General features: G+C 44.4%; 1 protein-coding gene across 2 annotated transcripts; it reads right to left on the reverse strand.

Moving 5' to 3' along the window:
- Positions 1–273: 273 nt before the first annotated feature.
- matn1 (matrilin 1) lies at positions 274–7,536 on the reverse strand. Of its 2 annotated transcripts, XM_074614070.1 has the most exons (10): positions 5,571–7,534; positions 4,109–4,293; positions 3,862–4,026; positions 3,554–3,776; positions 2,613–2,735; positions 2,350–2,522; positions 2,032–2,263; positions 1,773–1,925; positions 1,054–1,134; positions 274–943 (listed from the first exon to the last, which is right to left on the reverse strand). In XM_074614070.1, exons 1-10 carry the CDS (start codon positions 5,656–5,658, stop codon positions 894–896), a joined length of 1,473 nt encoding a protein of 490 aa, XP_074470171.1. In that variant the 5' UTR covers positions 5,659–7,534; the 3' UTR covers positions 274–893. The 2 variants fall into 2 exon arrangements, with proteins under 2 accessions (XP_074470171.1, XP_074470172.1); XM_074614071.1 differs by lacking the exon at positions 2,613–2,735 and having other exon boundaries at positions 5,571–7,536.
- Between the last annotated feature and the right edge of the window lie 3,635 nt (positions 7,537–11,171).

The following is an 11,171-nucleotide window of genomic DNA, read 5'->3' on the forward strand; positions in this document are numbered from 1 at the left end:
TATCTACCAAAAAATCAACTTCCATGACCTCTGCCATTTCTGACAACGTCAACGAACGGCACAACTCCTGAACTCGGACCTTTCAGAATCTTTCCACTTTTCGCGAGGTGGTGAATACGACAAAAGGTGGGAGTTCATATGGACTCTTCTCGTGAACACAGTGAACAGGACCCCATTTGAAGGCACCATTTGTAACTAAAACTGTGTAAAAGTAATTGCTTTGTGTCTGTGTGCATACAATAGTTTGACAATTTATAATAAGTACTTCCTGAATCACCTTTATTTAGGAAAATAAAAAACATCAATGGTGTACCCTTATTATCAGACATATCTTATATTAATTTACCTGTATATATATATATATTATATACCATATATAATATTAGATAGGTTGTGGGGCTCAGAGAAAAAAGCTGAAGCCTTCAGATATGAGAGGAGACACAGGGAAAGATACAAACAAGTGAGGGTGATGTGCTGCTCCGTTTGACGTGACAAGACACAGACTCTATGGGGTTTGGGGGAAGTTCAACATTGTGGCAGCAACAAAGAAAAACCCTTCAGCGTACCGTCACTGTTTCCCTATGAGGGAAGACTTTTATTAACAAACACACAGGCTGGCTATGGAGGACGACCTTCGGAGCACACACACAAAGGCGTGGTCCCCATGGCAACCGGCGCTTCGTGTCCCAGGAGACCCAAGGGTGGAAGAGGTAAGACCGAGAGAGGAGGGGGTGCAGAGGTGGTTTGGGAGAGCTCAGGATACAAGCAAAGGTCAAGGTTCACACACACACACACACATGGGTTCCTCTTCAGTATTTTACAGGAAGTAAAAATTGTTTGTGTGTGTACGTGGTCGGTGTGCGGATGTGTAGGAAAGAGTGGGATGTGAGTCCTCAGACGATTTTGTTCTCCAGCAAGGCGATCCTCTTCGACATACTGTCTAGTAAGATTTTGTCAAGGACGGCAACAATGGAGACAAACAAGACAGGAAATACATCAAAAAACATCATCAACATCGTATTCTCACACCATTTCACCCGTTGTAAAGGATATATTTTTTTGTTAGTGCCTGTAGGGCATCTTCTACTTTCTTTTGGAACTTTACGAGGGAGTCGCATTCGCAAGGGTCCTCCTCTGTGGAAACAGAAAGCACAAGTTGTGAGTTATTTTACTAGTATGTATAGTGAAATTACCATCAATAACAGTAAAGGCATACAAATAAAGTATTTTTCAATGTTTGTATTTAAAGAGGACATATAATGCTGATTTTCAGGTGCATACTCGTATTTTGGGTTTCTATTAGAACATGTTAACATGCTTTAATGTTCAAAATATACTTTACTTTTCTCATACCGGCTGTGCTGCGGCACCTCTTTTCACCCTCTGTTTGAAACACTCTGTTTGATCTCCCCCCCCTCCCGAAAAGCCCAGTCTGCTCTGATTGGTCAGCTGGCCCACTCTGTTGTGATTGGTCAACTGAACCAAACTCTTCAGACTCTGCTCTAGCTCCACTCTAACTAGCTTTGTTTGAAGGCGTGCCAAACTAGCCGCTAGGCAAAATGTGTTACTTGGTGACATCACCAATTTACAAAAGAATCAATCAAGGCATTTGAGGCAGTTCAGGAGCAGTGTTTCTGTGGGGGAGAGTAAAACCCTTTGGTGTGAACTTTGGGCTTAGCAACTTTGCAGACCTTTTACAAGCACAAAAAACTATATAACACATTAAAGCAAAGGGAAAGCAAAATAGGTCCTTTTTAATCATCATGTGTGACCTTGACAGATGTTAATCTGAAGCTTCTTGGCGATCTGGGTCATGGCCTTGAAGTCGGCAGTGTAGAAGTAGTGCTCTCCAGTCGGCTCAGAGGCAATCTCTTTCAGCTCATCCTCCACTGCGTTGCCCACTCCAACAGCGTACATCTTGAAACCTGTAACATAAACACACCCTCATCTGACTGGTAATAGTAGGATTTGGGTTGTACCTTCTTATACTAAACCCGTGCATTAAGAAGTAATCCATCCTCTCCCTCTCACCGTGCTCCTTGGCCTTCTTGGCGGCATCCCCAATGTAGTCCTGGCTGCGTCCGTCAGTGAAGACAATGCCCACCTTGGCCACTCCAGGCCGGGCGCCCTGACCGACACCGAAGCTGTTGTCTGTCAGGTAGCGGAGAGCCTGGCCTGTCATGGTTCCTCTCTCCATGTAGGCCATCTTCTTCACAGCGTCCTTCAGGTCTTTCTTGTTGTTGAAGCGGCCCAGAGGGAACTCCTGCGGGAGGGAAAACGGAAACATGACGTTGATACGGAATAAAAGGAGGTTGATTATTAGGTGACGCTAAAATGCCAAACACGTGCCTGTCTGACTGAGCTGGAGTACTGAACCAGTCCGACGTGAGCCTTGGCGTCAGAAACATCCAGCTTGTCAACGATCTGGTTGATCCACTTCTTGACCAGCTCAAAGTTCTCGGGACGCACGCTCTTAGAGCCGTCGATCAGGAACACCACATCTGTCGCCGAGTTGCTGCAAGCTGGTGATGTCAGACACACAACAGGGCATGTTACTCTGGTAGCACGGTGACCATGTTTGGACAAATACCTTCATACTCACACACACTCACCACTGCAGCTGCGACCATTGTCCATGAGGGTAAAGCCATCTTTGCAGGCACACTTGAATGATCCAGGGGAGCTGATGCATACCTGCTCACAGTCATGATCCCCGGTGGCGCACAGGTCCGACACTGTGTGTGTGCGTGCAGAATAAATGTTGAGGCACACACACACACACACAGAGGGGGGGTGGGAGGTTGGAGTTAGGAGGAGAGAATGAAACTATGTCAGTTTGAAATCTAGCATTGATTTTTAATGATCCACTGTGACCTGCAGCCAACAGTTTTGAATATGTGTGGATGATGCATGCATCCAGTGGATCCTTAAAACAAACAGGTGGATATTAGTATTGGAGTAGCCTCAAATACACAAGATCCGTTTTCTAAGTGTGAGGCTCAGGCTCGTCCAATAACAGTCCAACACTGTGATCATGCAGCGCCGCCCCTGGATGAAACATCTGCAGCGAGATTGGCTGCTGCAAAGTGACTGGCAGGCAGCAGTCAACGCTGCCGCAGACGGGGAGAGCCAAGGGGCATCGCTAATTAGAGGTTTAATGATTGTCACTAATGGATGGGTAATTACAGAGAGATCAGTCTCGCCTCTCGGTTATGTGAGAGTTGACTGAAGAGCAGGAGCGAATTTCATTCCTAAAGGTTGTTCCTGCCCTCATGCCGTCATGCACTGGGAGTGTTTAATGGGTTCGAGTGGTTGAATGAAGATACTGCTGTCTTGTTGAGGGAGGGAACAACATATAGGAATGAAAAGATGACAGTCCTGACACCTTACCCTCAGTATAGGGGGGCAGCTCTCTCCACAGTGATGAAGGATAATGATGATGACCCACCCTGACAGTAATTCTTTTCAAACATCTTTGTCTAATTTCCATCACTAAGGTTTTCTGCACCCTCATCTTTCCTTCTTCTTCTCCCACTTCCTTCTCCCATCTTACCACAGAAGGCCTCCTGGAACTTCTTGGTGAGCTTCTCGATGACGCTGTAGCTCTCCACGTAGTCCACGTGGTCGTCCAGAGGATCGCTGGCCATCTGCTTCAAGGTGCTCATGTCCACGCGTCCCACGCCGATGGCAAAGATCTCAATGCCGGCATCCCGCGCGCGCTGAGCCACTTCCTTCACGTTGTCCTGGGGACGCCCGTCTGTCACAATGATGGCAACCTGTCAAGGAAGAGGAGCAGCTGATCATAATGATGGAATATGTTGAATTGTGTATAGTGTGAATGCATATAAATGTGAGTCTGACCTTGCTGATGTCAGGAGATTTGACGCGAGCGCCCTCGGACTCGCTGAAGGCCACATTCAGGGCAAACTGGATGGACAGACCAGTCATTGTTCCAGTGGACAGGGGCTCGATCTTGGTCACGGCCTTAACCAGCCCAGCTTTGGTGCGGTGTGTCTTCAGAGACACCTACAGTTGCATAATAGCAAGGTTAGTGATATTAAATAGTTTGACAAACAAACAAAATACCTCAACATACATAACAACGTACCTCGTTCTTGACGCGGCTGGCGTAGTTGACGACTCCCACTCGGGTGGCGTTGGGTCCGACATCCAGCCCCTCGATGACCTTAGCCAGGAAGACCTTGACCTGCTCAAACTCTGAAGGGCGAACGCTTCGGCTGCTGTCGATGATGAACACGATGTCTGTGGGACGGGTTTTGCACAAACCTGCCGCTACACATTAAGAAAGGAGGACAGAAAGGAGATTATTATGTATTCATATCTTAACCTTAATCACAAAGTGATCCAGAAATGTAGATGGATAATGAAATTAAACTGATGAGGAAGGGAGAAAAGGGGGGAGGGGTGGGAGGAGCATGGGGAGAACGGAGTTATTGAGAGGAGAAGGGAGGGTGGTGAGAAAGTGGGAGAGAAAAACAGGATGCAGGGAGGCAACATGGGTGGAGAGAGGGGAGGGCGGAGGGAGAGATGGAGAAATGAACAAGGATGAAGGACGGAGAAGGATCAAGGGAGAAGTCGCCTGCTTTAAATATATTAAAAATGACCTCTTGGATAATAATATTAATAATTATTAGAATGATAACTGAAGAAAATCTGGAAAATGAGAAGTGGTTGAAAGCTCAGAAAAAGTTTATTGTATTGATGCAAACATTTTTGCTGAAAAAACTTCAACTACAAACACCCGGTGGAGCTAGTGTCTAGAAATAATGCAAATAATAATAATAATAATGATTAAATTGTGTGCATCGGGGAGGATGTGTTGGATTTTCAGTGAGGTTCTGGGCGTTTGAGGACTCGTTAAATTAATTGCTAAAACTTTCAGTGTCTAACATCACTGATCTCCCTTCTCACCCTTCACCTCTCTACCTCCCTTCAGTTATTCCCACCAACACACACACTCACTAACACACACACACACACACACACACACACTCACACATACACACACACACACACAGCAGACCAACTGCCAACTGCCTCCTGAAACAGTCATCGAAACTGTGCACGTATACCATCCAACCACCAGCAACAACACAAAAAACACTACTGTCTTTAACACTGGCTGACTAATCACTCCACATCAATAAAAAGACATTGGAAAGTATAGAAATCAACATAACTGTGGAATTATATTATTTGCAATTATCCAGACCAATTGCAATGTAATACATGATTAAGCTTAATAATAATACTTACTTAATATTTGACTTTTTCCATTCCTCTCCTTCTATTTATACAACTCTACAGCGATGCAACTAGTTCACACACATCATACCGTCCGAGGATATTATGGAAAAGACTGAACTCAGACCTCTAAAATGCTGTTACCTCTGTATAAAGTCAAGTATTTACTCAGCTTAATCATGTTATAATGTCAATTCTGAGGTTTACTGCCCTCAGGATACATTTTTTTTGGAGGATAAAGATCACACCATCACAGACTCTAGAAGTAAGAATCAAATTTAAAGGTTAAAGGTCATCATTCTTACCCATGGCGGCGGCCGTGCGGACATCCACGGTGGCCTGAGCCCCTATGAGAGCGAGCAGCAGCAGGAACAACGGCGGGGTAGGCGTCATGGCGATAGCGACAAGAGGGGTGACGAGTGAGCGCGCGGGTCTGAGTGTGTCCGTCCGAGAGTGAGAAAGGAGACGGAGCAGGGCGAAGGGAGTTCCAGGCGAGGGGGACGGCCACAAAGTGAGTCTGAGTGACTCTGAGCTGCAGGTTATCAATGCAAGTGCTTCACACACTCAGCCCACAGACACCCCCCCTCTATAGCTGCAGTGTATGTGTGTAAATGTGTGTGTGTGGGTAAGAGAGGGAAATACCTGCTCTGGGAGTACCTAAAATGGTTGGTTAGGAAAGACAAACACACCTTGATATGGCTAGGATGGACAGGTATGTGTGTGTGTGTGAGTAGTAAAATCTGAGTGTGTACAGTATATATGTGTGTGTGTGTGTGTGTGTGGCTGGGGGTACAGGAGCGGCTGGGGTTTGGTGCAAAGCGTCCGCCAACGCGGCCGCCCCAGGTTGGATTTGGCCAAAGCTCAAATAAACAGCAACATGAATTCCTCTTTTCTCCCCGTGTTCCCTCGTATAGCAAACACACATTTACGGTGCGGAAGTGAAGGAGAGCCGCCGTACACAGACCACAGTGTTCCCGCTGCTCCGCACGTTGGGAGGTGTGTGTGTGTGTGTGTGTGTGTGTGTGTGTGTGTGTGTGTGAGTGTGCATTTTTGCATAAGCATGCATTTCTGTATAACTTGTATACAAGCCAATTCGTGGAAGTTCAGCTCAGTTCAGCTCCTGAATTATACAGAACATTTTGTGTATTTCTACCACTTGGTCATTTTCTATCATCCATCTTTTCTCTCATCCTTCCTACTTTCCTTTTTTGTAGATTTTAAAACAAATTTACAACAGAACAAATCATAAAAAAAACATAAAACTAGAAGGTAAAGATTCCTTGTTTGCAACCAGATAAAAAAAAACGTCTTCCCGCCTGTTTCCCCATCACTCTCCTCTGCACTGTCAGGTAGGCGGCGGGCCCCGGCGGAGTAAACACAGTAGCAAAACACACTTTCATCAATACTCACACACACATCTTTAATCTTTCTATAGACTCTACATACACACTAAACAGAGACCCCTCTTTTCCCTCCGACATCCCGCTCCACCCGACCCAACCCTGCATTCCTCTGCACCTCCCCATCCTCCTCCTCCTCCTCCTCCTCCACACACACCTCCACACACACGACCTGAACAAGCCGCAATTGAGGGGGGGGGGGGGGGGGGGGGGGGGGGGGAGAAGAGGAGCCGGGGCTGAGGGAGTACAGTAACTAGCCAGACATATTTCCTACTGGACTGAACACGATGTAAAATCAACAGTGTCTGTGTGTGTGTCTGTGTGTGTTATGGTGGCGATAGGTTGGACATGAAAGATTGGAGATGTTATTCCTGGACTGCGTGTCATCTCTGGGAATGGGCTTTTTGGCTAATATGAGACGACACAACATATATATTCGTGCCATCACACAAACATATACAGTAGAGTCACACACACACACACACACACACACACACACACACACACACACAGGTTATGTAACCCCCGTCTGCTGGGCTGGCAGCACAAACACAAACATGAGCTGGAGGAGCTTCACCTGAATCCATCAGCATTTGTGAACTATTTCACGGCACCATATTCATCCAGTGCTCAGAGTTAGTTAGTAATATAGAGGTGGATTGTTAAGACGGGGCCGTTAAGAAAACAGTGAAATGTGTCTAAACTGACCAAAATAACAATCTGCTGTGTGTGATGATACATCCTACTATAATGCTAGGTCAGTTCCAATAACTAACTTTTCTTTAAATAAAAAAAAAATAAAGTTTTAATTAATCCTTTATTCTAACAAATGTCAGGAAAAAAATGTAAAAAATACTAATTATAATTTGCCAGAGTCCAACAAGACATCTTGAAATGTCTTGTTTTGTCAGGCAAAAATACCCCAAATTTAATGGTTCCAGCTTCTCAAATGTGTTTTTTTACTGTTTTTCTAAGTCTTCTATGATGATAAGTTTAATTGAATGCTCTGGGAAATAACAATGGGCTTTTTTTCTGACATTTTATAAACAAAACGATTAATCAATTAATTGAGAAAATAATGGCACATTAAAGGAACAGTGCGTAAGATTTGGAGGCATCTAGTGGTGTGGTTGCAGTTTGCAACCAACTGCCGTTCGCCTCGCTCAGAGGCCATCCATACCATAATAACACTACTTTAGGAGCCATAGAAGTCAGACGGCGGCTGGCGGTACCACCTCTGCGGTCACGTTACCGCAGTTTCACAAGCGTGTTGGAGAACTACGGTGGCCTTCAGGTAACGTAAAAACTTGAAAGGCTCACTCTAGAGCCAGTTTTTGGTTTGTCCGTTCTGGGCTACTGTAGGAACATGGTGGAGCAACATGGTGGACACCCTGCTCCGTGTAGATATGAAGAACTCATTCTAAGCTAACGAAAACAACAATTCTTAGTTTCAGGTGATTATACACCAATGAAAACATAGTTATGAATATTATATTCCATTTCTGCTAATAGATCCCCCAAAATCTTACACACTGGCCCTTTAAGTACATTGTTAAGCAAAATTACCCCAAATTTACTGGTTTCAGTTTCTCAGATGTGTTTTTTTTTTACTGGTTTTCTTCGTCTTCTATGATGATACATTTAATTGAATGTCTTTGGGTTTAGACTGTTGGTTGGATAACACAGCTGAAGAGCGTCACCATGAGTTCTGGTGCGATGAATCAATTAATCGAGAAAATACCTGGCATATTAATCAACAATGAAAAAAAGCCATAATTGCAGCCCTAGATTCATTGATTCTCAAAATTGTTGTTTATTAATAAAATGTTCTCACTCAGCACCTATTCAGTTGAGTGACACTCAGAAATCAGTTTAGCAAATTTACTATAACCCCCTCAGCTCAGTTTTTTTCTGTTCCTCCTTTTCTCCTCGTCCAGTTCCTTTCCGGTAAAAGAAATCTAATATAAAGACAAAGCATATTTGCTTTTTTACTGAAAAAGGAGATGTTCCTGTAAGTCCACTTTCACTGCCAACAGCCAAACCACCGCAGGGAGCTCAATTTAGAGAATATTCATCACAATAGCACTGCCAGACCCATAGAGTAAATGGAAACAAGTCTAAAACAAACACATCTCCTCCATCCCAGTCACACTGCATGCCATTAGGCATTTTTATACAAGGCCACAACTCTCTGTAAATATATTTAATATCAACATGGTGAGGTGAGATATTTTATCTCTGTCAAATCGGGGCCTTCCACTGTTTGTCCTCATGTTTACACAGCGTCCAAACAGGCAAATCTATTCATCTCATCCAGCGAGTTGTTGTTGTTTTCCCCGGCAGCCGCCCTCCCTCGTGTCCCCTGTTCCTCCAAACCCCAAATCTTCTCAAAACAAACTAAAAATCAACACCCTAATGCCACTTGAACCAGAAAACACTGGAGGATCTCCAAAAAACATGTCTCAGCTTTGTTCCACAACCAACATTATTACTTTCAATCAGTTACATCAATAAACTTTATCCACCAATATCAATAAACTCCATATCAAAGCCGTGTGTGTGTGTGTGTGTGTGTGTGTGTGTGTGTGTGTGTGTGTGTGTGTGTGTGCATATAGTCAGAGGGCTTGGAAAGACTGCGATGACTTTGTGTTTGACCACATCCATAAATATTGAAACAAGTTCCCTTTCTTCAAATCTCAGAATACTGAGAAAATATTGACACGGTGGAATCGGGGCGGACTGAAGCATCCCATACCTGCGCTTATACACCGTCACGTATGCACATACATGCAAACACACACACACACACACGTGCCATCCAGCTGTGCTGTGAGCTCCCTCTGTTCACACCAGGGAAGTCCTGGAAAAATTAATTACAAAGTTGAACCCACATGAAACCTCCCCTCAGTCACACATGCAAAGAAACTGCATACTGATACACGCACAGTGATCGGCTTCACCTATACACAAATAAAAAATCCAGAGTAGAGAGTTTGAATAGAGCTCTCTCACTCTGGGGTTTCATTCCTGAAATGAATGTGTGTTTCTTTATGCAGGAGAGAGTTTGAGAAATGAAGTTTTTATGTGTGTGTGTGTGTGTTTATGCTGCGCTTCTCCTGCCAACAGTAACAGCTCAGTAGCCAGTGAGCAGGAAGAGAGAGGTTCATTAAAAACCCAAATACAGCCGTTACATAACCAACAGTTCTGTTCATCCCAGAACCCCCCGTGCTACAAACACACTCCTCCCTCATCCCCATCTTCGTCTCCCTCCCACGCCTGCTGGCAGAGCCCACCCATCATCCTCTTCTCCTCCCATAGCAACAGCTCATCTCAGCTCTCCTCCCTTGTTCCCAGACTGCCTCACTCCTCCATCTCCTACCCCCCCTCCCTCCTTTATGTGCTCCCCTGGTCCCTGCCACCTCCTCCTCGCTCTCATCAAACAGCTCCTTCTCTTCTTACTCCCACATCATCGTCATCTACTTCAAACTTTACTTTACACAGAGCAGGACGACGAACCAGGAATATTAACGAGAGTTAAAACGAGAAACTTTTTGTTTTACTTTCACTACTGAGAGCAAAAAATGACACGAGATGGTCCCGAACGTCTTTTCTAGTCTCAGGAAAAACGCCTTCAGCTCTTTCAGAGGCGGAGTTTCATACAGGGATTTGGTTTCCACAAGCCCTTACGAATGACTTGCATACTAAGAATAAACAGAGCAGAAAGTGCAGTTAGTGTGTGAGCACAGCAGATGGCAACACAGATTAAGGATTTGGGCTGAATCAGTGATTGTCTGGGATACCTCTAGCATAAAAAAAACTCTGTCCTGGTTCCCCTCCATCGGATTAGTGACAGTCACACATCCCCCCATGGAGGGACCTCTGAGAAACCAACATGCTGTTAAATAAATCCCAGTATGTGGTCGTCTCACATGAAGGAACAGTGCCCTCTTGTGGCCTAAAGACATATAAGCAGTATATCATATTAGAATCAGAGGTTCCCAACCCCAGGCCTGTGGACTGTTACCAGGCCCTGGGACATTTGCTATAAGGCCACAAGAAAACCATATGATTAAGAAAACAAAGCTGAATAACAATTATATAACTTTGGAAGATATAGTCTATACGTGAATTCCCCTTTAACCCTTTGAACTCTGCAAAAGAAATGGTCCGCCAGTGCCTACATTGGTATTTTCACCCATTGTGACGTCATTTCTTGGAGTATCTTAAAATGCTTCATATCCATAAAATCTGTACAAACCAAGCTAAAAGGTTAACTTAGTCAGAAAAAATTATAAAAGTATTTTTTTTTTTAAATACAAAAATCTGATGTTTTTTCATGAACTGAAAACATATTGATCCAAAAGATTTCTAAATGCAGAAACATGAACAAAATATATACTTAAGGGACTGTTTGTAACTTCTTACACGTATAAATCAATCCGGGTTGGTGTCCCATGCACGCTCGCGTGTTGCTACGCCGTTCAGACTCAGACTCCAACACAAACT

This window comes from Sebastes fasciatus, chromosome 17, assembly GCF_043250625.1.
Source record: "Sebastes fasciatus isolate fSebFas1 chromosome 17, fSebFas1.pri, whole genome shotgun sequence".
NCBI classification, from domain to species: Eukaryota; Metazoa; Chordata; class Actinopteri; order Perciformes; family Sebastidae; genus Sebastes; species Sebastes fasciatus.